Raw genomic sequence first — 27,479 nt, forward strand, 5'->3', positions numbered from 1 at the left:
TTGGCGAGGGACAATGAAGGAAGGGGGGAGCTAGAAACAGCTTGAGGGGCGATGAAGGAAGGGGAGAGCATGATGATCTCATCTGCCAACAGTAGCTATCTGAGATAGCTTCTGCTCGCAGATGACATCATCATTGCCCCTTTTGCCACTCGCCCTTCTCTGCATTTGCCCCTCTTGCCGCTCGCCCCTCTCTGCATTTGCCCCTTTTACCGTTCGTTCCTCTTTGCGTATGAGGTAACCTTCTCTCTATAGATCTTGGGTCTAGACCGAGCATAAGGCTTTTACTTTACTCCTAATAAAAAAATTTTTTAAATAGTTAAAACTTATTTTATTTCGACCAGAAATAATTATTTTTATTCTTATATTAAGTTATATATTTCATAAATTATTAAAACTATTTTGAAAAAGTTATTATAAATACAAGAATATAAAATTATTACATTAAATATTTTTTATTATAATTTATTAATAATTCTATAATATTGCATGTAAATTATAAAATAATTTTGTAAAATGGCATAAAAGATAAAACGTGAAAGAGGATAAAGATAAGGTAAAAACACACAAAACAACACCGATATTATGGATGTTAGATTATCTTTATTATTACATCTGTTTAAAAGATATAACTTATTTATAAAAATATAGGAGCGGGTAGCGGGTATAGAATATAATAGGACTGAACAAATCCAGTTCACTTATAGAATAATTGATGCTAATAAAATTCAGTACTTTTTACAAATTACAAGAAATAACAAGATTTATCATAATAATCTGTTGTCTAATTTATCGTAAATAATTTGTAATGTAAATTATTATAGTATAATGCTTAAAACTAAAACTATATACTCGCTTTTTAACACAGAATGATGGTGCATCAGAGAGCAAATTGCCATTAAATTTCAAATACATGAAAAGATTGCTTTTGCTTGCCCAAGAATTTACATTACGTATAACATCTACGTATTGCTTATTTCTTTGCAAACGAATCGGTTGCAGATTTTTATTCAATACTGTCTCCATTTTGTTATTCTATAAAAAATTGTACTTTTAGTTGCATTGTGCAATTGATTATCATTATACTCATGACATAATATATTATGAGAGATTAGATAAATATACAATCTTCTTAAAATACTTTTATTCTCTCTGTTTATATATACTCTTACGGTCATTATCTGATAGAATTTTTATATAATTTTGATGATATGCAAAAGTATTTCTAAAAATATGTGATTTATTACAAAAATGATAAAAGTAAAAAAAATATTCTTTCCGATAAATATGTTTTTGAAGCAGACACTCAGAGAAATTGCTTATGAACCCATAATACACTTTATGACCGGAAAGAAAGAAAGCTCCGTCACACCGTTACATATAATCGGAAATTACATTCAGGATTCCATATACATACGATGATCCTCAATGCAATAGCAAATTTCACACACAATGTATATTTCATATACAATATGTCTCTGTGATAATAATATAATGAAAGAGCCATGATTATTATATGCGTTACGTCTTACAAAAATACAGTAATAGCTAAACTTACATAATATATAAAAAAAATTATGTAAAAACAGTTTGTACAAAAATTTAGGAGAGAAAAGACAATTATATAAAGATACTTAAACAGAGATACTTATGTGAGAGATGAGCAGATAGATTGAAAGAATATTTACATTTACATTTCATCTTCCGCGATATAAAATTAAAACAGAGTTCGACAAACAAATCATACTGATAATACCAGCAACGTCCTTCACGTAACATGCAAAAACATATCACTGGCGACATATTGCAAAATCGCGCGCAACCTTTCTTAATCTCGCAACATTAATTAAATCTCTGTCTCTCTCTGTCTCTCTCTCTCTCTCTCTCTCTCTCTCTCTCTCTCTCTCTCTCTCGCTCTCCCCCCTCCTTCCTCTAACATATACATACACAAACATTCTTTTTCTCTCCCTCTTTCTCCATAATCTTTACAATAACTTCATTATTATTCATTATGTGTATTGTGTATACACGTGATTATATGATTATCTTAACAATGTCGTTTTGGTTTTGGCAGAGAAGAGACCAGAGAATCGTCCTACCGCTCCGCGCCAAATACTTAATTTAAGACAATCAATATATCTAGAAATTAACGTTAATAATTACGCTAGAGTGATTAATAAATGATTTTAGAAAGGACTTAATAACGCAAAGCACAGAAAGATGAATCAAATAGGGAAAGGGAAAAATTGTTGGCGCGCCATACGCAATGGAATGTTTATGTATGGAACGATGCCCCGCGAGCAGTAAGGATGAGTTCTCTGAAGCTCCCGTCGACCGTACAGACGTCTCTTTGCCCTGCATTACATTACATTACATTACATTACACGCGTAATCAGTAAATTAATATCTCTGAGAGATATATATTAATTAGTAATGAACGTTTAATCGACTTGGAGGCGATTTGTGGAAAAACGTTGCGTTTCTTCCCATATAATTTAATAATAGATTCACCTACAAAACCTGCTTGTCTTATACTCTGCGGAACTCGAAGGCACAATTCTCATTTGCTGTAAGTCTTTATATGTTACGTTTGCATTTATGTGATATCGCGAGAGCTGCTATCGACTGTTATCGTACCGCTTGGCAGTGCCAGATTTGAAGATGGGCGGACAGGGCGATCGCCCAGGGGCTTCCACAAATTGGGGGCCCCCACAAACAAAACTTGATTAAAAAGAAAATTTGGTTAAAAAATCTATATATGTATATTTGATATATGTTTTGGAAATGTATCAAATATTTCTTAAATATATGCCATTGGTTCCCGGATGATGACCGCGATGTGCATTTTGAATGCCAGAGTATCGCAAACATTGTAGTTTGTATCATTAAATATATCTTAAATATTTGTTGTAATAATATTGAAATATGTATTTTCAACTTTTTTAAATTTACGAATTTTTAAATGAGTTTTCAATGATTTTAATCTCTTACAAATTAACGGTCCCCACTGCCGCCCCGGAGCCCCCACTTCTTTAAATCCGGCTCTGCCGCTTGGCGCTCAAGAAAGTTGGCCGATCAAAATGTACGATAAGAAAAGAAAGAATCGGAGTCCATACGCGATAAATACAATTCCTTTGTGTATAAATGTGCGCTGTGTGCGCAAATCTTAAGCATTAAATAAAATATTACATATTACGTAGCCATCTTCGTGTAATAATAGACATAGCGGCGAACAATTCCTCTCGTATCCTATAAATTTATTATATTATATACAATTATTGTAAAATAGCAAGATTTTGTTCTCTTAATTATTGTCTATCGGGGATCTTCACATTGGCAAGTTGAAGGCACCGTTTATTCATTGAGCTATATGTAACGTCGCGATAATAAAAATCGATCGATATCAAAAATATATCGAGTATTTTTATGCAAATTACGCGTATCTTTCATCGCACTTTTCCTAGACATTGCGTCGTGTCAGAGAGGCACAATTGGTGTTACAATTTGAATATATCTTATAGATTCTGTGATCAGAAGTTTCTCTTTCACACACAAATATTTGTATCTATTTATCTATATTTATATGCATTATTGTTGAACACAAATTTATTTCTAGGATTCTGATTAATAAATATCATTAATGATTGACTAAATTTATGTCAATGATAAATGATTCATGTAAAACAATTAATTGACAAATTTACGAGGGATGTCAAAACCGGAATTTTTTCAGTAATTGCGTACTGTTTGTGTTTTTACATCAAGCATATCATATTTACAATTAAATACGTCCGTATAAACTTTCTGTAAGAATAACATATTGTCATAGCAACTATACTTTATCTAGCGAGAGAATATACTCGTTTCGGACAAAAACTCATCCGTTTCGTGCAGATCTCCCCTCACGGGACGCTTATAAAGCCCCCCCCCCCCACTCCACAAGACTAAACTGCTCGTGCAGCTTGTCAATGGCTGCGTTATGGACCTAAGAATATATGGACAGAGCGATAAGTCTTATAGGCGAGGGAGGTGAAGCCTGAGCGGCAGAGGGAAATCATGCAGCGATATGTTGATTGGCTAGAAAAATGACGGTGTTATTAACCTAATCTTGGCTTGGCGCTTGTGTAATGAATAATATTTATATATTATACATTCCGCGCTCGTTTAGTTACCCGAATTACCCGTAGCCGCCATCTTGGTCGGCTAGTTTTCCCTTTGCCCCTCTGACTTCAACCCCGCTGGCTATCGCTCTGTCCATATATTCTTACGTCCATGGGCTGCGTTCAGTAAAACAACTACTGAATTGTCGTCTTGTCAATACTTAACGTTGATTTGTTGGTTCTAAAAGTAAGAGCCAATCACGTTCGATTGCTACTAAATGGTTTGTTCTACTGAACGCGCTCCATGTCAACGCTCTCCCCACTTTGGCCGCTATGCTTTTCCTATGCGTAGACCGAGGTATATTCTCTCGCTGAAAAGAGTATATATTGTCAGTTATTCAAGATGGCGGACGACGCACCCAATAAAGCTGTTGCGCAGCATATTATTATTCGTTTTCTTGTGAACAAAGATGTTAAATTAGCCAAAATTTTGCTAAGACTTATAGCCTAGTTTGGAGAACAAACTCTGAAGACACAGATCTATGAATAGTGTGCACACTTTAAAGAGCGCGAATCAGTTCGAGACAACGCTGGAAGAGGAGAGTCAGATGCCACGATGATGACTGATGTCAACATTCAATAGAGAACCTCATCTTGAGCGCCGATAGTAATTGGTCGTGTAGTAATTGGCCGGTAAGTAATTGGTCGTGAAATAGCGAAACGAACGTCCATAAGTATTGGAAATGTTGAAAAAATTATCCACGACCACCTACACTTTCGTAAAATCTCTGCGAGAAGGGTTCTGAAACAACTGACTGATCCTCAGAAGCAAGAGAGAGTTCGCGTCTGTTCAGAATTGCTTGATTGTGAATGCTGTGATGTAAATGAAGATTACGTTGAAAAATAAATGTTCTTTACTCATAATTTTGTCTCTTCACCTGTTTAAAAATTAAATTCCGGTTTTGACGTGAACATCTCTTGTATAATCACGAATAGTTTTGTGTTCGGTATAATTGTATTAGTAAATATATTTATTTGAATAATGTCCAACGCTGATGCGTATTAATGTACAATAATCGCGGTGTGAGCGTCTTAGCTTTTCCGATAAACGAATAAAAAAAACAAAAATACCTTCTTATCATCTTGCCGATCTATTACAGAAGAATCTTTTGTCGTCGTTTTAACCGTTGCCACGTTTTTCAACGTCTAGATGTTCGAATTCGACGAGCTAATCACAGTTCATATACATTTCTCTTTTCTTTATTTTTTTTGACATTATGACTTACTCGTATGCGAAAGAGAGTACCATCGCGCCGGTCTCAAATATAGATCGCCTCGGAACCCTTGTTGCTTTGGTGAGCGCCGCCGCTCGTGCCGTAGGCATTCGTAGGCGAGGCCATGCATTCTGACCAATCGCTGTTCGAATGGGGCGAGCTCGAGGACCAATGGCCCGGACTATCCGGCGAAGGTGTCGGGAAGCTCTCAGGTGCCTGCATCAGATGCTGCGGTGTAACATCGGGTCCGGAATGATGGGATGGTGGTGTCAAGTACTGATAATATTGTTGCGTCTGCTGCTGTTGCTGCTGCTGTTGCTGCTGTTGTTGGTGTTGTTGCTGCTGCTGTTGCTGCTGCTGCTGCTGCTGCTGCTGCTGCTGCTGCTGCTGCTGTTGCTGCTGTTGTTGGTGTTGTTGCTGCTGCTGTTGCTGCTGCTGCTGCTGCTGCTGCGTTTGTTGTATCTGTTGCTGCTGCGTTTGTTGTATCTGTTGCTGCTGCGTTTGTTGTATTTGTTGCTGCTGCGTTTGTTGTATCTGTTGCTGCTGCGTTTGTTGTATCTGTTGCTGCTGCGTTTGTTGTATCTGTTGCTGCTGCGTTTGTTGTATCTGTTGCTGCTGTTGCTGGCTCGAGGAGTATGGCAGATTGTCGAAATCAAAGCCGACTGGTGGCATGCTGCCATGCTTCTGATGCGTCGCCTGCCGCATAGCGGCAATATGAGTTGGCGAGGTAGGCAGCGACGGCCGACTTTTCGCCGGTGACGGCGAGCCCATGTAGCTCGCTTGTGGAGAGAGGGTCATGTTAGATTGCACAGAGTGCGGTGGCGACTGATTGCTGTACGGCGGTGACAGTGTGTTCACCATGCCTTGCTGCTGTCGTTGATGTGGCGCTAGGAGCTGCTCGTGAAATGGCAATCCGTAATTGGTCGCAAAAGTGTCCAGTCCGAGTTGCTGCAAACCCTGTATCGACTGACCCTTAATGCAGTCTTCGTACGGTGGTGGTTGTTTTCCCGTCACCGTATGAGCCACTAAAGGTAATGCATTACTATAGAGACTCGCACTGTCATACGGACTCGTTGGCAGGTTACCCTCGGCGCCTTCCGCTCCTTGTGGAATCTCCTGGTTTGGGGGCTGAGAGCCGCGCTTAACCGGGGGCTTCTTCACTGATGGTTTTCGCCTTACCATCACCACCGCACCGCCGCCCTCAGATTCTGGACTGTTCGGGTTTCCCATGCCGCCCGCCTTTGGTCGCTTCTTTGACTTGGTTTGCTTCGGCGCTGAACCGATCACCGTAGGATGCGTGATTAATTGTGTATGATTTGGAGATCCTGCAAGAAAAAGATAAATACATTATGTAACGATATTTTACCTAGAAAATAAATAACAAAAAAAAAGAAAGAAAATAATAAAAACACTTACCTATAAGAGGACCATTCGGAATGACTGTGACCATCTGCGGCGATCTCGGTACGTGTTCATCGAGTAGTCTAACGATATCATGATGCAGTCTTTCGCTGGCAACATCGCGAGGTAACCGATCCATGTGATCGGTAATCTCCCTATTAGCAAACGTGTCCAGTAACGCTTTGCACGCCTCGAAGCTGCCTTCGCGAGCTGCAAGGAACAATGGGGTCTCATCCTTGTCATCCTGAGCGTCTCTATTCGCGCTGTGCACCAACAGTATGTTGACGGCATCAACATTGTTTACCGCTGCAGCCCAATGCAGCGCGGTTTTACCGCTGTTATCGGCTGCATTAATGTCCGCATCGGCGTTAATCAAATCTTCCACCATGCCCTCTGTGGCCAGACGCGCAGCCAGTATCAGCGGCGTAGTGCCATCATGCATGCGCGCGTTCAAATTCGTCGCCCGATTACGTAGCAGAATCTGAAAAACTCCCATGGCGTCGGCCGCGACGGCAGAGTGCAGCGGCGTGCGACCGGTGTTGTCCTGTGAATTCGCGTCGGCACCCGCGTCCAACAATCTCTTGGCCGCATCGGCCCGTGCATAACGCGCGGCCAAATGTAGTGACGTCTCGCCGCTTTTGTCCGTAGTGGCGTTGAGATCGGCTCCCTGAGCGACTAAGTCAGCGATCACTGCCGCGGTGCCGTCGCTCTCGTCTTCCTCTTCACCAGTGTCAAGTCCGCCGCCGCGTACCGCCGCTACCATCAACGGCGTCATGCCACAAGGACCACGCGCGTCCACATCCTGACCGTGTTCCAAACTGGGCGGTGTTAATACTCCAGCGTCCGGTCGACGTATTTCGGCCGCGTCCAGATGCTGTTGCGTCCACATACGTGGTTCTGTCTCCTCATAATCCGTAATGGCAGTGTGATCACTGGCGTAACCCGGCTCGATGGCACGCATCCGCTTCGACGGAGGCAAATCGGACTCGTCGTCGGACCATTGAGATTGTACCCGGCTATTGTGTACGTCCATGTCCATGCAGTTTATCGATGGCTGTTTGTTTAGATTACGCATCTCCTGGCCATCCGGGCCGCGCCGACGCGAACGACGTCGTTGACCGCTACCGCTGTTGGTCCTCAAAAAGCCCTCGGGAAACCATGTGACTCCTACGGCGCGTTTCCGTTGCGCAGTCACCAGCACGCCCACCAGTAATCCGCCAAGTACCACAATAACCACGCCGATAAAAACATACTTGTAATTCGTTGGGCTATCCGTATATTCTGGATTCTGAGGTTTCACGACACCTCGCACTTGCTCAATAGGGAAATTCTGCGACAGGGTATGCTTCGATGCTGTAGCAGCCAAATATTCAGCGGCCTCGTTTGCCGACGCGAAGCATAACGCACCATCTGTCATTGTGCATTTACGATTATCTATCTCCAAGTAGGCAATTACTCCATTATGATGCATAGTATTAGGATAGATCGGCTGTCCGAATATGTCGGTAGTCCCGGTAGATTGTCTGTCGCGTTTCCAAGGATATATCATATTGTTACCAAGTTCGTCCTGCTTCACGCGTACCATCGTTCTCAATTGATGACCCACGTCACGCAGGAAGTTAACAATATTCTTGCTAAAGGTTTGGAGATCCATCCTTACAACTACGTACATGATACCTTCCGCCAATGATGGTGGCTCCTTGTCGCAATCAAGACCATCCCAGTTACATTCCGCGTTGTTGCAACCGTAATCGCAATGACCGTTGGCATAATGTTTCCTGCAGTATGCATCATAGACCGGGCTACAAAATGCAAATAATAACAAATAAATAAATGACATAATAAAAATATAGTGCTCCAAATATAATTATTCTAGAATCTTGCATTTAATATAAAGTAAAAAAACAAAAACTAAAACATAACTTTTATAGTAAAAGACTCGGAAATTAGAGATTTAAAAAAAAAGTCTTCAATGTATTCATCTCTGTTAAGAACAGTGTTTTATGCAACATAATGTAAGTAATTAAACAAAGAATTTATAGCAAAGAACAGATACTCACTTGCAAGGGGAAAGCTTCTTCTCGCAGTCTCTACCGTCGAAAAGACATTGTGGATTGTTACATTCCTCGTCACACATGTTGTTCATGAACTTTTGCCAACACATAGGCGCCGTACAGTTACGCCATGGATTGATGCCTAGTGAACAGTCATTGTCATCAAAGTTGCACGCGTATCGATTGCACTCCTCATCGCAGTGATGATTACCGGCTTTCTGGTCGCAATGATTCTGAGCACACTTTTTACGCTCATGCTCCAAATCAACTTCAAACTCGTTCATCTTAGGTATGTTGATATTGGACCTGTCAAATATACCAGTGTAACTCGGATCGTATGTCTCGCAATTTTTGCCGGTCCACTTGGAGGGACAGAAGCAGACATAGGTGCCCATCATGTTTTGGCAATTGGCATCAGGATGCTGGCACGGATTACTGTCGCAGTCGGTTCGGGTATCGATCTCACAATGCGTGCCGGTCGTGCCTGGTGGACAGTAGCAATGGTAGCCCATACTGGTCTCAATGCGACAAGTACCACCATGCAAACATGGCTGGGCGTCGCAATAAGATCCGGCAAATTCGCAATTGACACCGTGATAACCACTGGGACATGCACATGAGTGTCCATCCTGCTTAGCTGTGCATAGACCGCCATTTTGACACGGCGAGCTGTCGCAAAAGTTGACCTTGACTTCACAATGACGACCCATATAGCCAGGCTTGCAGTTGCAGTGATAATTGTTGACCAGTTGCACGCAATCCTGAGTGCCGGATGAGGCGCATGGATTGGATAAGCACTCATTGATGTCACCCTCGCATCTCGGTCCGACAAAACCGGGCGGGCACTTGCACTCGAAACCACCCACTTTGTCGGTGCAAGTACCATTGTTGTGGCAAGCACCGATCACGCAATCGTCGATATTAATTTCACATATTAAGCCGATAGTGCCGGGCGGACAGGAACAGCTGAAGCTGTTGATCAGATCGTGGCAAGTGCCACCATTCTGGCAAGGATTCGGTCGGCAATCGTCGACATTAAGCTCGCAATTCTGACCTTGAAAACCCTTAGTGCATTGGCATTGGTACGAACCGATGAGATCTTTACAGGTCGCGCCGTTTTGACAAGGCGCAGTATCACATTCGTCGATCTCCTCTTGACAGTAAGAGCCGATGTAACCCTCAAAACAATGACAACGATGACTATTGCCTACGTCCTCACAGGTGCCATTGTTGCAGAGATTCTTTTCCGGCACGCCTTTTCGGATGGCAGCATCCTTACAGGAGACCATCTCTACATCGCATACTTTGCCGGTCCATCCGGCTGAGCAGTTACAGTAATATTTGTTCTGTTCTTGCACGCATATCGCCTGATTCTCGCATGGATTGTCGACGCACCAGTCGACGTACTTGTCGCATCGCTTACCTGTATAGCCGTATGGACAATGACATGTGTAATACTGCACGTGATCATGACAGGTAGCGCCGTTCAAACAGGGCGAACTGTCGCACTCATTGATACGATATTGACAATTGGATCCTGTGTAGCCAGGTCTACAGACACATGTATAGTTGTTAATGCCATCGATACATGTGCCACCATTCATGCAACTACTTTCGGTACAATCTTCGTCGTTCGTCTGACAATTAATGCCGGAGAAGCCAAGCTGACATTGGCATGTATAGGAATTGACGTATTCCTTACAAATGGCTCCGTTTTGACAGGGATGCGATTGGCATTCGTCAATGTCGTCCTGGCAGTGTTTTCCATTGAAACCATCCACGCATAAACACGTGTAATCGCCGATACCATCCAAACAGGTGCCACCATTCTGACAAGGAACTGTAAGCAGCCAAGAGATTTTCCTTGAGTATTTCGGCGACACGTTTATTAAACGCATTTAATTCAATCTATGTCATCGCGCGATAAAACAGATGACGCTCTGTAGATTCGCATTAAGGATCTCAAATAAAAGCAAAACAAGATCTGCATCTGTAGCAAATAAGAGGCAAAAAAACAGCCAGTGGCTTGTACTCACATGATGCACAGTCATCGGTATTGATGATGCAATCACGGCCTTCGTAGCCCTTGGCGCATATGCAATGGTAAGAGCCGTTGGTGTTCCGACAAGTGGCACCGTTTCTGCACGGCGTAGTCATCACGCACTCGTCCACATCCTCGTCGCACAGTCTGCCTGTATAACCAACCGTACACGTACACGCAAAGTCGAGGAAATTGGACGATGGTGAACACTTTGCTCCATGGAGGCATCTGGAAATGACACAGTAAATGTTATAAAGTCGTTCTATTATGTAGATCATCTATGCGGATAACTTTTATTGTAAAATTGAACATTAAATGAAGCTCTTAAAGAAGTGAATATCACTCTCGTAAGTAAATTCGCAACGTTATGAATAAATTCAAGTAGAAGGTGATTGTGTAGAAGCAAAGTGTTAGCAGTCGCATTGTCACAATTGCATTCATATATTAAATACATTATAAAAAATACATGCCTCTTACTTAGATATATAAAAAGTAACATTTAAAAATTCTTTAATCAAAGTTTTTAGTTCTACAATTTCTAAAGTAAGTTCTCTGTAATGCTGACTCAAGATCTTTTCAGATAATATTCCAACGATTTTGACTGTTTAAGACAGTACAACATGATTAAATCTGATCCTGATTATATATAAATTTTTTTTGGATTTATGTATGTATACGGATCTAGCTATCCATTCTCGTGTAAATAAATTCGAAAGAAAAAGTCATACTTATTCGGCGAACAAGGATCCAGTTTGTCCTCACAATTTCTGCCAGTATGGGGCAGTTCGCAGACACATTTATAGTCGTTAACGAGATCGATACAGGAACCGCCATTCTGACAGGGGTTGTTGGCACAGTCGTCAATGTTGGTCTCGCAATTGATGCCGGCGTAGCCAGGCAAACATTTGCAGCTGTAATCATTCAGATGGTCGTTGCATGTGCCGCCGTGCTGGCAGGGGTTTGAACTGCACTCGTCAATGTCCGCCTCGCACCTCTTGCCGCCGTAACCGGGCAAGCAATGGCAGATGAACTGGTTCACCCCGTCCTCGCAAGTGCCGCCATTCAAGCAAGGCGAGCTCGTACACTCATCCACGTCGCTCAGACACCTGGCATCGTAGTAACCGCGTGGGCACTCGCATCTGAAGCCGTTTATCACATCAATGCAACGGCCGCCGTTCGCGCACGGATTGCTTGCGCATTCGTTTATGTCAGTCTCGCAGTATTGCCCGGTAAAGCCAGGCTCGCATTCGCAGGAATACCTAAAAGACGAGACATCACATTTAATAAAAACAAAAGGCAGCGTGATTAGCATAGTCGACAACTTTATTAGATTGTGTGTGCTTTCTACCAAAAAGACACAGATAAACACTGTGTTACACAATTGAACACAGTGTTTGGGTGCTTGATGGAACGCCTTTTTTAATTTTTATTGTAATCGCTAGAGCAAGCACCATAAGTTTTATTCGTAGCAACTGATCTATGTATGTACATAATATAACTCATTGTCTCATTGTTTCTTGTACATAAAAAAATTTATTTTTGTTTTAACATAACGATAAGTTTTATTATGCCCTTAAACAATTATAGATTAATTCAATTTCTGCAATAAAACGTTTAAATATTCAGATTAAAATAATTTTAACATAGACTTTTATAATTAAAAACAATTAAAATCACTATATGGTAAAAAGATTATTTATTTCATAAAAAAGAAGTTAATTTTTGCACTGCATTTTAGAAATTGAAAATAATCTTAAAAAAATAAATCCTTATAATGCAACATATATTACAGCATAATCTGTAACAAGTTTTCGAAATAGATCGAAGCGGTATTCAATGCTATCAACATAAAATTTAAAAAAATCACAGAAATTGACAACCATGATTCCGAATTCATCATACAATACAATTTTTGACTGTTTTGCAACTGTGTCGAGTTGTTACGGCTTATTTACGGATTATTTTCATAGTAGGAAAGCACTACCATCGACACTGTGTTACGTGGTGTCAAATGTATCCCTTGCTGGAAAGTACCCTGTGTCTGCAAACTTATATTCTATTGTCATCATCGATATAGAGTAATGAATTCATTGGTAAAAAAATTTTTGTGAAGAAAAAGTGTACATTAACTTTTCAAATACAAGAAAAAAGTTTACAAAATATTCTAATTATATTATTTTCACTGCTCTGATTATTAAAAGATGCTAATTTTTCAATAATAATTTAAAACAGACAAATTTTCTTAGATTAAAGAGATTAAAATGCTGTTTTCTTTCAGTTATAGAGCCATTAGAGTAAAGCAAAGCTACTATTGATGTACGCGTTTACCATCCACAAAACATATTTAATTGTACGTATCTGATAATAACATTGCCGAAATCTGAATGGATTCAGAAAATTACATATTTCAATACGGTAAACAACGAGGATATCAAGCCAAGGTCGGGTAACAAATTATACAATAAATTATGTAAGCTTGTTTTTTCAACTTTACCTGTTAATACCATCGATGCATCTAGCTCCGTTTCGACAGGGATTGCTATAGCACTCGTTAACGTTGACCTCGCAGTTAGTGCCGGACGTTCCCGGTCGACAAATACACTGGTAGCCATTGATACGATCTTCGCATCTACCACCAAACTGGCACGGATTACTCTCGCACTCATCGACTTGCGTCTGACATAGCTTGCCAGTGAAGCCAGGATAACAGTTGCAGGTAAAGCTGTTCTCGCCATCGATGCAGGTGCCGCTGTGACATGGATTCGACGCACAATCATTGATGTTGGTCTCGCAGGAAGCACCGGTGAAGCCGGGTGGGCACTGGCATGTGTACCTCGCTATACCATCCTGACAAATACCACCGTTCTTGCACGGCGACGAAGCGCAATCGTCAATGTTGATCTGACAATGAGAACCAGCGAAACCTTGGGCACAGGTGCATTTGAAAGAGTTGATGAGATCGCTGCAGATGCCACCGTTCAAGCAGGGCCTCGTTGCGCACTCGTCTATGTCGATTTCGCATTGGGTACCGGTAAAGCCTAGAAAAAAAGAAAATGTTAAATATATCAAAAAAAGGAATATAATATAATATTTTATATAAATATAATACAACTACACGAAAATCCTAACATTTTTAAATGAGAAACATTTAGAGTTGATCATTTAGTTTGCTCCGAATTCGTGTGCTCAGGTACGGTATATAATACAGCAGTGCTCGGAATTAGTTGAACATTTCAGCCGATTTCCGCGGTATACGCCTGTTTTCCTCTCCTTACCGCGCGCGCCGCAGCCGTTAGGACCAGCGCCGCCGAGCGTTAGGAGCGGCATTATTTGATTATGAGTGAGTTCTTCTCCCTATTTATTAAAATTTTAAAAAATTTATTAAAATTTATTAAAAATAAATTTTTTATTTTTAAATTTATTAAGTGGAAATATTTCAATAGATTTCCACGTCACCCATGAGGTACTAATGCTGACGCGTTTTTTAAAAAGTGATTTCCCCCGTAGGCCTATTCCACTAAAGATAAAAATAACAAATTCTTAATTTAAAAAAAAATATATAAAAAAGGTTTTCTTAATTAGATTTTCTTGGCCTTTTATGAGAATGAACAATTGATGCAATAATGTAGATAGAAACCACTTTTTAAAAAACGCATCAGCATTAGTATCTCATGGGTGACGTAGAAATTTATTGAAATATTTCCACTTAATAAATTTAAAAATAAAAATTTATTTTTAATAAATTTTAATAAATTTTTTTAAAATTTTAATAAATAGGGAGAAGAGCTTACTCATAATCAGATAGTGCCGCTACTAACGCTCGGCGGCGTTGGTCCTAGCGGTTGCGGCGCGCGCGGTAAAGAGAGGAAAACAGGCGTATACCGCGGAAATCGGCTGAAATGTTCAACTAATTCCGAGCACTGTAATACAGTAATGAGGATATCTTCAGATATCGATCCACTCCAATTGTGCCTAAGCGCGAATTTGGAACAATTTGATTTATTAACTTTAAATGCTTCTCATTTAAAATGTAGCCTCGACATTTTGGCATTAGAATTTTCATCTCAAATTGATTTCAAAAATGTGTCATTACCGTGTGGTGCGATTAGCGCGGACACCCTGTATATTTGTATAATTTAATTATTTAACAAATAGTATACCTTTTTATGTATACACCATAAGATAAAAATAATCCTTGTCAAAATCAGATATTCAGAAAAAATTTTTGCTTGACAATATGTTCGAGCAAGTAGTCAAGACTAATAAAATTATCATTGTCATAACTATGTAATTAGCGTAAATCAAACAATTATATCGATAGATAGAGGCAATGTATTCATCAGGATAAAAGGAATATAACTAATTGCACATTTAATCGATCGATCGATCGATCGGACGTTTTTTTTCTTTGTACAACTTTTTTGCCGTGCAAGTAACTCGGAAATGATTCTTGATGGGCAATAATTATTGTATCAATTACCGCTAGTAATTAAAGGATGGCAGATGGCGATTATTTCGAGGAAGAAGGTCAGTACAGACAATTTTGCGAGATACTCGATTAACTACCAAATGTATGATGCTTCTTTAAATATATAAATGTTGACTACAATTCGCACTGATTATAAGGAATTTTAAAAACGCTATAAAATAAGCGTATAAAACAGCTTCAACTGGGGAAAAATTATTTGATTCAAAATTAGTGTTATTAAGAGAAACCTTACACACATGTCCATACACAAAATTCATATTATTAACATGAGTGTCATTTCTTCGCTCAATTAATGTAATTTTTTTGAAAAAATATTAAATAGGAGAAAGTAGCCTAATTTGTTTATAGTTTTCTGCCAGATCAAATGCTAACTTTCGAACTTTAATGCTCAACCTAAAAAAACACGTCTAACATGATGATCACATGATTAGAATCTTCTCCATATCTCGAGAGAACGTACACAGCTTGTCTCTCTAGAGCCTTCACAACATTCACATATCAGTTTTTCTTTATAACATGTCTCCTTATTGTAGCTTTAAGAACTCCCTACTACACTTATTGAAATCATAATCCTTATTTTTATACGCCGCAACAACCATTTGTAATTCATTTTCAGTCCATTTCCCATATTGTCCTCTTTGTACCATTTTGGATATGAAAGTTGAAAGAAAAAAGAACGATTTTAATATGTTTTGCACTACTCGCAGTAATGAGAAACCTTGTGTCCTGCGATAAACCGGTCCAATACAAATAACTTGTGAGTACAAACAACTATAGTTCAAATTAAGTAACTTGTAGATTACATCAGAAAAATATGTTTTTATCATTACATTCGTACTGTAATAAACAAACAAGTACATCACATTGTAGCTAAGACAATATACTTTACGTTAATAACGTTTAAAATTATAGTACTTATAGGATGCAGAAGAAAATTGATTTGAGACGTCGGGGAAAATAATGTTCACACACCAATACTTTTCAGAACTCAGCGAGACTGATTGTGAGTGGAAAAGTTGCCTCGATATTCTAGCACTTTCCACCCTCACTCTTTAAGCCAGTATAGCCAATTATGACACTGCAAATATCTTTTTTTTTCAAAATAAATAGTGGCGGTTTATTTCAGGAGCCAGTCCAAATTCGGCAATTCTCCCCTACATAATATAATAATCATTGAATAAATTGATGATAATCGAATACAAGGTAGTTATTTCTACATTAATACAATTAATGTAGATATTGTGATATATAGCTCAATATTTTTCAATGTGTGCATGCAATTCACATTTCAGTTTATTTCTCGGCTATACGGCCTACGAATCCATGTGTTTTGCGACGCTTCCGCAGGATATATTCCTGGTGATTCCACATCAGATGGTTTCAATGGTCATATTTCTTTATTTTTGACAACATTGTGTGGATAATTCGTGCTCATTCATATACAAATTGAGCCGAGTGAATCGTGCAGTATCGCTATTGCGTGCAGTATCGCTATTGCATCGTGTGATGCAAGGAATTGCAAAGAGAGAAAACGAGGAAGAGAGAAACAAAGAAGAAAGAATAGTATGAAGCACGCACGCAACATATTCTCGCCGCAGGTGGTCTAATTACGTTGTATTGGAGAATAATTTTGACCAAGTGAGACAACCATCATGCAACAATAATTTTCGCGGCATCCTGGAGAGCCGAGTCATTGCTAAATCTTGTAGCAGGTGAGAAACTTGCTTAAATCAATGTATTGAAGCTCTTCGTGAATGTATAGTAAAAACATTTTTGTACGAATAAATTAAAATACTTAAAAATACTTAAAAACAACGAATATTGATCGGTTGTTACCATCGCTTATAATCTTAATCGGTGTTTATAAATAAGTATAAATAAGTTTCGAATGGGAAAAATGTCGACCAAGGATGATGATTTTTAACAACAAAGCAATCGATAAGCGACTTACGCGTTCGATATCGAAGAATGATTGTGCAAAGCCGCACATAAGGGATTCCGTCGTCACGTCGCTGCATCGCGACGCCTTGCAGAATATTCTTCGGTCCGCATCAACCGGATGACGCGCGGATTTTTATTATATTTACATTCAATCGATATTTTTCTTTCTTTTTTTTCCGTCCGTTCGTGCAGACAATGATGCAGCTAATTCACTTGTGAATGCACGTACGAAACGACGAATCGTGGCTTCCTTTCGAATCTTAAAAACTTTTTTCGATGTACGAATCACACATTATGCGCGGGGATTGTTGTTCAAATACTATGGCAAATTTTGCGAGTTACATATTTAATAAATTGTAAAAATTGCGTAAAATAATATTATATTTATATTAATCTTAAAAAAAGAAAGATTTTTTTGGAGACAAAATAATACAAGAGCTGTTTAACCCCATATTTGACGGTGTTGACGGTAAGCAATACCAAAATTTGTTATGTTTTATGAAGTGTTCCTTGATAAACAATCACTTTGAAAAACAATGTTGCTTTCACAATCAGACAATATCAGTTGATAGTTAGTACAAAATTATATCGACTTTGTGCGATTATACACAACGCTAAATATTATTTTATGTGAACTTGTACTAGCGTAATTTAGGCCACTGGCCAGTGTATAGGGCTAAAGGAGCGTTGTCGCAACTGTAAAAACAGTTATTCAACAGTACACTGTCGAAAAGATAATTTGATTTTATGTCTTATATCAAAACGTATTTTGTATCATTTCACAACAAATAGTTATTTTATTTTATTGAATTTGAACAATGTTGCTTCTGAACAACATGATTTTTCTCATGTCGAGAAAGGACATTTCTAGTTTCTTGCAATTAAATATTACATAATAAACAATTGTAAGTTATCGTTTCACTTTTTACCCTTTTAACACTCTTTTTTTAATCTTGCCAAATAAAAAGTTAAGAAATCAATACAGTTTATTTCTTGTATATGCGTATTTTTTGGCAAGTTTAAAGTTTAAATTAAAAATTTTTTTAATTTAAATTTTTTATTAGAAATTTTATTGCATAGTAGATTATTTTACTTTTTATTGGCTTTGTTTGGAATTGTGTCAATGTCTTGCATCGTGAATGAATCGGCTGTTCGCTTACAGTACATTAACGCCATCAAGTAAACACTTGTGTATCGCTCTTCAACCACACGCACTTACGATAGATATATGCTTAAATTGGGAGTTGTACGACTAATTGCGTGATACCAACAATTCCTCGTAAAATTATTTTATTTTATACAAGTATGAAAAGTCTGGCAAAGCACATTCTCAAATTTTAGCTTGTAGAATTTTTTATGTTGTCCAGAAGAAACATCGATCTTAGTTATTTATCACAAAATTGTGGTATTACAAAGTTACAAAATGATAACAATTAATATCGCAGCAACTGTCTCCGCGAGCAACGGCTATTCTGAATGTGCTCACAAAACACGTGACCCTCGACGTATCTATTAACAGCATTTTATTAAATGCGTAACATACGCGATGACGAGTCGCAAGGCAGCCAATAACTCGCGGTGCCTGAGAATCACCTCCAGGAAGTTAAAATTCGCTATCCACGATTGGCTAATTGCAAAAAGACGGTCCTGAAAGTCCATTATAAAACGCATGCCTCCTGGCCGCGACGCTCTTTTGTTCGCTTTTCGGAAAAGCTTGTAAATTTTCGCTTCGTTAATTTTGTACGCTAAGTGATCACCAATTTTCTCTTCGGAATAAAAATTAATATTTCGATAAACGTGCAATAACTAACGTTTACTTCTAGTATATTTGTGTGTGTGTGTGTGTGTGTGTGTGTGTGCGTGTGCGTGTGCGTGTGCGCGCGCGTGTGTGTGTGTGTGTGTGTGTGTCAAACGCTACGATTCATTTTCTTTTTTTTGTCCTCCGCGTTTCTAATGTGCTCGTAAACATGCTTAAGAAAATCGGAAAATTCGATTACACTACTTTTATTCTTCTCGTATTCAACATTTCTTATCGAATTATTCGAAAAACCGGTTAATCCTGAATGTATTCATTCAATCAACGCTCTAAGAATTTTTCGTCTTATAATTTTGAATTTACATATAAATATGCCTGCAGAAATGTTTAAATTATTAAACATGTTTCAAAATGTGAAATGATCTTCGCGGGAAAAATATTTCTCAATATTGTCTTAACACTATTATTTTCTTTCTAGTAAATCTATATTCGAATAAATTTTTAATAAGTAAATAAATGTTAACTTTTTCATACTAAAAAATAAATTATTATCTGTTTCAGACATATTCCTTGAGACATGAATTCTTCCTTTTTCGTATCAGATACTATGCATAATATTTATTTGCATTATATTTAACGCAATTTGCACTATATGCATTATATTTAACAAATTCATTATCGTACTTCTTATGGTTCTCAAAAATAAATTTTACATAACAATGATCAATTAACAAAATAATTCTTTTGGTTGTATGATTTATCCTGTAAAATGTTGTACAAGTAAAAGGAAATAGCGTGATATGATATATTTTATGCAGAAAAATGACGCATATAAACGAAAGGTTATCAATATGAAATAAACGGGTACAAACAGGCTAGAAAAGCTGTAATTAATCTCAAATAGGCCACTTAATTTTCTCGATGTGGTGCTATTATTAACAAGTTTCAAGGAACGTTTCGAAGACATTAATTTACCGAGAGATCGTCGAGATTACTAAGAGATACGGAACCCTTCGATCCTGCGAAGGAGAAAGCAGATATTCACTCTAACGAGAAACGTCTTTTTTTAACTTCTTCCATATGCATCCTACTTGTCACGCATGTTTAGTTCATCAGCTGGTATTATCCTTGGTCGAGCGACGTATCCTGCAATAGACACCGCCATCCATGCCTCTTTTCTAATGTCTGTAATGCTCACTTGTCAATCTTTTCCACGAATCAAATGAGTAGTTGCCGATTGATAAAAATCGCTTTATAGGTTCGATCGGATAGTGATTGTTAGACACAAACTGGTCAAGTTAATGTTTTTGCTATGCAACTGTGCGATACTATTTATTAAGTCTGTGTCTTACAACTCCTTGCAGGATCCAATAAACTCATATTTATCTAAATTTTATTTTTTTAAATTAAATATTAGGTAATCAAAAAAGTTCTTGCCGTTTTTCGTTAATCATAATTCTCGGAATTGTTTATATCAATCATGATAAGTTGTGTAGAGAATTTTTTTCACTGTAAAATACACACCTCACTTCATTTAGTTACTGCATTTCTAATTGTAAAGTTCAAGTCATATAAATATTTTAACTCTTTAAAATGTTTATTTAAATGAACATAATTCATGTTTATTTGTTGTACAAATTTGAACTTGAATCCAAACCATCAAAAACTTGTCGAAAAATTTGTTCTGCATATGAAAAGGATGCAGTAAAGGAAAGAACTGCTCAGCACTGGTTTTTAAAATTTGCATTAAAGAATAAATCCCTGAAAGATGTTTCCGGTCAGAGAGATCAACATCTTTGAATAATGATGAATTGAAAGTAGCAATCGAGACAAATTCAAAACTAATGTGCCAAGAACTTGCAATTGCATTCAATATAGGTGATGAAAATATCAGATTACATTTACATCAATTCTTAAACAATTCCGAAAAATATAACTAAAAAACAGCAAAAACTTTGATTACCTAATAAATAGAATATCTTGTTATTTCATAACATAATTTACAAAATATATTAAATTATAAGTATGCTTCAAATATATTTATTATTTAATCAAATTTTCCATCTCAATATTTTATATAAAATATAAAATTATCAAAGAGAGTGTTTAATATTTTATTTAATTAAATTAATATGTTTCCAGAAATATATGTAGGTTCAATGTAAATTTCGAAACCTCTTATAAGCTAACAGAACCAAATCAGCGGAATCGAATGCGACCTATTGGATTATTTAGTACTTATTTTGTATCACAAAAAATAATTTTGTACCTCGTGCTATTTGAAAAAAATCATGGCGCTGCTAACTTTATATTAAGCTAGCAAGACCCAAAAAAAAAAAAAAAAAAATATATATATATATATATAAACACACAGCGCCTATAATTAGTGCTGAATTTGTACTAATTTGTACCACCCAAAAAAATCAAAATATTTTCATTAACCCCTTAAAACAACCCCCATTTCGTCCAACCTCGAGAACAAAACCTTCCTCTTCCGATATCTTAAACATTTAATCTGCAAAATCAAATTATATTTATTGCCTTATTTATTACCTATTGTGTACTATTTTGTACCACCAGAAAAAATTTTGTACCCCGTGTTATTTAAAAAAAATCATGGTCCTGCTAACATGATACGAAGCTAGCAGAATAAAAATCATTAAAAAACGATAAATAACGGTAGATTCTAGTAATACTGAATTTGTACTAATTTGTACTAATTTGTACCACTCAAAAAATCAAAATATTTCTACTGACCCCTTGAAACAACTCCTATTTCGATGAAATATTATACTACAACAACTGATATTTTATAACTAATAATAATAATAATTGTAACTACAAAATAGTACATAATAGGTAATAAATAATGTGATAAATTTAACTCGATTTTGTAGATTAAATGTTTAAAAGATCGGAGGAGATAGAACGTGTGTGAAATTAGCATATCATATTTTGACATCGCATGAAAAAACGACAGTTCTGCTCGCATACACTATAGTTCTACAGTTCTAGATAGTTTTTAACAATAGTTCTATCGAATTACGCCAAAAAAACAAAAAAATAAAATTTCAAGAAATGAGATGCTAACTTCCCGTCTCACCTTCCAGCATCTCACCGGATTTCGAACGTATGAGCCATAAAGTACGAGTATTCAAAGAGTTCTACCGTTTCAACCCATCATATCAATAGTTCTGGTCATAAGAACAATAAAAAAAAATTCTAGTCATTATTAAAAGCATTTCACGCGCTGAAATGTAATATGCTAGCGTCACTAGCAATAGTTCTGGATTTGTACGAGCATAGAATCATAGTTCCCAGTCTCTAGTATCATTTACATTACAGTTCTATTTAGAAACAATCATTTAACTATTTGTTTATAATTATTATTTCCGCCAAAAGTGCCTAAATATGATATGCTAGCGTCACTAGCGATAGTTCTGGGTTTGTACGAGCATAGAATCATAGTTCCCAGTCCCTAGTATTATTTACATTACAGTTCTATTTAGAAACAATTATTTAAATATTTGTCTATAATTATTATGCCCGCCAAAAGTGCCTAAATATGATATGCTAGCGTCACTAGCGATAGTTCTGAGTTTGTACGAGCATAGAATCATAGTTCCCAGTTCCTAGTATCATTTACATTACAGTTCTATTCAGAAACAATTATTTAAATATTTGTTTATAATTATTATGCCCGCTAAAAGTGCCTAAATATGATATGCTAGCGTCACTAGCGATAGTTCTCGGTTTGTACGAGCATAGAATCATAGTTCCCAGTCCCTAGTATTATTTACATTACAGTTCTATTCAGAAACAATTATTTAAATATTTGTTTATAATTATTATGCCCGCTAAAAGTGCCTAAATATGATATGTTGGCGTCACTAGCCATAGTTCTGGGTTTGTACGAGCATAGAATCATAGTTCCCAGTCCTTAGTATCATTTACATTATTGCTAGTGACGCTAGCATATTACATTTCAGTGCGTGAAATGCTTTTAATAATGACTAGAATTTTTTTTTATTGTTCTTATGACCAGAACTATTGATATGTTGGGTTGAAACGGTAGAACTCTTTGAATACTTGTACTTTATGGTTCATACGTTCGAAATCCGGTGAGATGCTGGAAGGTGAGACGGGAAGTTAGCATCTCATTTCTTGAAATTTTATTTTTTTGTTTTTTTGGCGTAATTCGATAGAACTATTGTTAAAAACTATCTAGAACTGTAGAACTATAGTGTATGCGAGCAGAACTGTCGTTTTTTCATGCGATGTCAAAATATAATATGTTAACTTCACACACGTGGAGATAGATCTTGTTCTTGAGGATAGTCGAAATTGTTTCAAGGAGTCAGTAGAAATATTTTGATTTTTTTGGGTGGTACAAATTAGTACAAATTCAGTATTAATAGAATCTATCGTTATTTCTTTAATGATTTTTATTCTGTTAGCTTCATATCATGTTAGCAGGACCACGATTTTTTTCTAAATAACACGGGATACAAAATTCTTTCTGATGGTACAAAATAATACAAAATAATCAACCAATAAATAAATAGTACAAAAGTACAAAATAATCCAATAGGTCACATTCAATTCTGCTGATTTGGTCCTGCTTGCTTATAAGAGGTGATTTTAAATTCAGTATTCTTAGCTGCGTTTCCTGCATTGTATTTTTTAAACAAAACTGATTGTCGGTACAAAATAAGCGATTATTATCAATTTCTCCGTCGTTGTTAAATGAAACGAGTTTACGAGAGAACCTGACCCGCACGCAATTTGCAGAGTAGGTCTTTATTTTGTTCCGAAAAACTAGGCATTTACTTTGGACGTTGCTCGCAATTTTTATGAGCAATGACTTATATATTGCTTCAAAAATCTGACACTTGCAATTACCTACTTGATGTAATATTAATTAATTGTTCCATATTGATTTTTAAGAGTTATATGTATTATACAATTTTTAAATTTAACGTAGAGTTGGAATTTAATTTCAAAGTCAACTTAGAATAGTAATTACTTTTACAATTTTAACAATACTGAACAATTTTTCGTACTTGCATCGATATTATTGAGCACATACGTCGGCAAGAATTTAGTGGGCCATCTTCGAGCCGTCAACTTTGCCAGAAGGTACAACGAAGAAATTGCAACTCACAGAGTTGAACTTTATTAAATTTGATTTTAACACCGATGTAAATCAGTTCGTATAGTGCAAAAGTACATGAAAAGCATTTTATTTCTGTGAATTGAAGTAAGAGAAAAAGGAAACTTGCGTGGGAAAAGCAAAGTGGGATTACGTATGCCAGAATAATGATGAAAATGATGACTCTCGCCGTGCGTCGAAGTTCGCTCGGAGACTATAGAGTCCGTTTCATTTGCTGCAATTTCGACGCAGCTAATCCGCTTAGATCGATTCCAGATTCAGTATTGGCTAAGCCATCTAGCGGTACCGAGATTGTAGAACAATGTGAACTTTCTCTACGCTAATTTTCTACACGAATTGATAACTTGAGATGTTATCAACGCGACGCAGCAAAAAATAATGCGACAAAAATGTACAACGTTGGTTCTTAATAAACAAAGCAATGAAGTTATATTGATTGGCTATTTATCGAACGTTTAAAGATTCTAAATTTTTTCCAGTTGCTCGTAAATTGCTACACAAAATTATCGATCGATTAATTGATTATCGGTGAATAAAGTGTGAGCAGATAAAGCTATAATATAATACAATATAATTAAGGCGAAGAACGGTACCAGAAAAAAACAGAGAAGTTCGCATCACATAGTAATTCCAATCTCGCATCGAAGCAGAACTCAGTATATATATATAATAATAAAGAAATGGATTTTCCATTTTATTCAATCTCTGCACACGAGATATAGCGACAAGTCTCGATACAAGATCGCCACATTGTCTACTAAAGCGCACTATTCTAGATTATATATTGCACTATATTGCACTACCGACAGATTATAATCGATTTGATCAATTTATAATAAGTAACTTACGCGAACACCAATACAATGCTTCGCATTGAGCCATTTTAATTTTGCTCTTTCATTGAAACAACACACAAAATGAATATTATCACTATTAATCTTATCAAACTTTTAAAAAATTACTATATTTTTATTTTCTGAAAGCGCAAGTGTTTATCTTAAATTATTTTCCGATAAATTAGAAGATACTGTCTTCCTTTATATTACCATTGGTGGATAAAATATTATCTGATCTAATTCTAGTATCAAAACTTTATATTGTTCTACTTATTGTTAATTGCCATATGTGCCCAGAAATCCGGATATTTTGCAATTATCTAAATATAAATTATAAATATGACATCAAATGCATAATTGATATAATAGAAATACAAGGGTAGTTCGAAAAGTTCTCTTGGCCTGACACAGATATGACGTTAGAAGTATCAAACCGCTGTAATTTTTTGCAAGTTTTATTCTGCAGAGGGCAACTGTCAAAATTTCAGACAGATGCGTTTATTAGTTTCTTTATTTTGATCGTGTAAAGCAATCAACTTTTGGTTTTCTTTAAAAATGGATAAAGTCGAATATCGCGCAGTGATAAAATACTTCGTTTTAAAAGGTTAACGCCAACAGAAATAAAAAACGAGCTTGATTTAACTTTGGGAGAATCTTCACCATCGTTTTCTACTGTTAAGAAATTGGCTGCTGAATTTAAATGTGGTCGTACGTCCATAAATAATAATGAACGTTTAGGTCGCCCAAAAACCGCTACGACTGACGAAATTATAGAAAAAATCCATAATGCCGTGTTGAATGATCGACGAGCAAAAGTGCATGAGCTTGCTAACATTGCAAACATCTCAAATGATTGCGTTCACAACATCTTACATGAGCATTTGCATATGAAAAGCTTTCAGCGCAATGGGTGTCGCGTTTGCTAACAGTCGATCAAAAACGCATTCGAATGAACGTTTCTAAGAAGTGTTTGGACATGTTTAAACGCAATTCAACCGATTTTTTGCGGCGCTTTATCACTGTTGATGAAACATAAATTTACCATTACACGCCAGAAACTAAACAACAGTCAAAGCAATGGGTAGAAGCGGGTGGAAGTGCTTCAAAGAAGGCGAAAACAGTTCCATCAGCTGATAACGTGATGGCAACTGCTTTCTGGGATTTTCATGGTATTGTGCTCATCGACCACCTAGAAAAAGGAAAAACCATCAACGGAGAATATTATGCAGCATTATTGGATCAATTAAATGATGCCGTTAAGGCCAAACGTCCTCATTTGGCAAAAAAAAGTGCTTTTTCATCATGACAATGCACCCGTTCACACTTCTTCGATTGCAGTCGCAAAATTGTATGAATTGCGCTTCGAATTGGTTCCGCGCGCGCCGTATTCACCAGATTTAGCCCCCAGTGACTTTTTTCTCTTTCCAAACATGAAGAAATGGCTCACTGGAAAAAGATTTGGCTCAAATATCGAAGTAATCGATAAAACTAACGCTTATTTTGAAGGTTTAGAGAAATCATATTATACAGACGGTATAAAAAAGTTAGAATATCGTTGAAATAAGTGTATTGAGTTAAAAGGGGACTATGTTGAAAAATAAAAAAAAATTTTGCCGAAAATCATGTTTTTTGTGTCAGGTCGAGAACTTTTGAAACTACCTTCGTATGACAATTTTTCAATTAAACTTTGACTTGAGTTTAAAAAGAAAAAGAAAACTAAAAAACTAAAAATTAAAAAACTTTTAAATTAAAAAAAAAAGACTAAAACTAATAAAAATTTTGGCTGAACATTAGTATCCGATAAGGGAGAGAGAAGAAGAGAAAGAGAGGAAGAAAAAGGAAAAAAAAGAGGCAGGAAAAAGAGGGAAAAGAAAAAGAGAGAATTAGTAGGGAGAGGGGGGGGGGGAGAGAGAGAGAGAGAGGGGGGAAGGGGAAGAAAGGGAGATATGGGAGGAAGGAAGAGAGGGAAGAAAGGAGAGAGCGAGAGGGGGAAGAAAGGGGGGGGGGAGATTTGCCTGCACTCTTCTCTTGTCCTTTTCAGCCTCTCACCCAGCCATACTTATGTCCTTCTGTCTTCGCCTTTCATACAGTACAGATGCGCATCCAGCGAACGCACTGCGGACCGCATACGAATGTTACGCTTGAACACGTGTGTAGGTAACAGGGCGAACGTATACATTGACTTGGCTGTTATATACAACAAAAGAGGTAAAATTAGAAAAGCGATATTTTGTTGCGCCACGACATTCTCTATATTATATCTTACTATGCGCTATGGAAAAGCATTTAATGCGAGACAATTGCAATAGAACAATTGCTGATCAGCACATTAATTCAATGGCTGTATGTACAATACGTTTTATACAGAATATCTTGGAATTAAATAAAAATAAATATATAATATTAGTCGTTTTTAA

General features: G+C 37.0%; 1 protein-coding gene across 7 annotated transcripts in view; it reads right to left on the reverse strand.

Moving 5' to 3' along the window:
• Positions 1-580: 580 nt before the first annotated feature.
• N (neurogenic locus Notch protein) overlaps positions 581-27,479 on the reverse strand; it is a 260,349-nt gene continuing 233,450 nt past the window's right edge. For all 7 annotated transcript variants that reach the window (XM_067355433.1, XM_067355434.1, XM_067355435.1 and 4 more), the window contains 6 exons: positions 13,362-13,905; positions 11,596-12,126; positions 10,863-11,095; positions 8,833-10,666; positions 6,788-8,574; positions 581-6,696 (listed from right to left, as the gene is read on the reverse strand). In XM_067355433.1, the coding sequence (XP_067211534.1) occupies positions 5,417-6,696; positions 6,788-8,574; positions 8,833-10,666; positions 10,863-11,095; positions 11,596-12,126; positions 13,362-13,905 (6,209 nt within the window). In that variant the 3' untranslated portion in view covers positions 581-5,416. The remainder of the gene's footprint in view (positions 6,697-6,787; positions 8,575-8,832; positions 10,667-10,862; positions 11,096-11,595; positions 12,127-13,361; positions 13,906-27,479) is intronic.

This window comes from Linepithema humile, chromosome 5 (genome assembly GCF_040581485.1).
Source record: "Linepithema humile isolate Giens D197 chromosome 5, Lhum_UNIL_v1.0, whole genome shotgun sequence".
Taxonomy (NCBI): Eukaryota; Metazoa; Arthropoda; class Insecta; order Hymenoptera; family Formicidae; genus Linepithema; species Linepithema humile.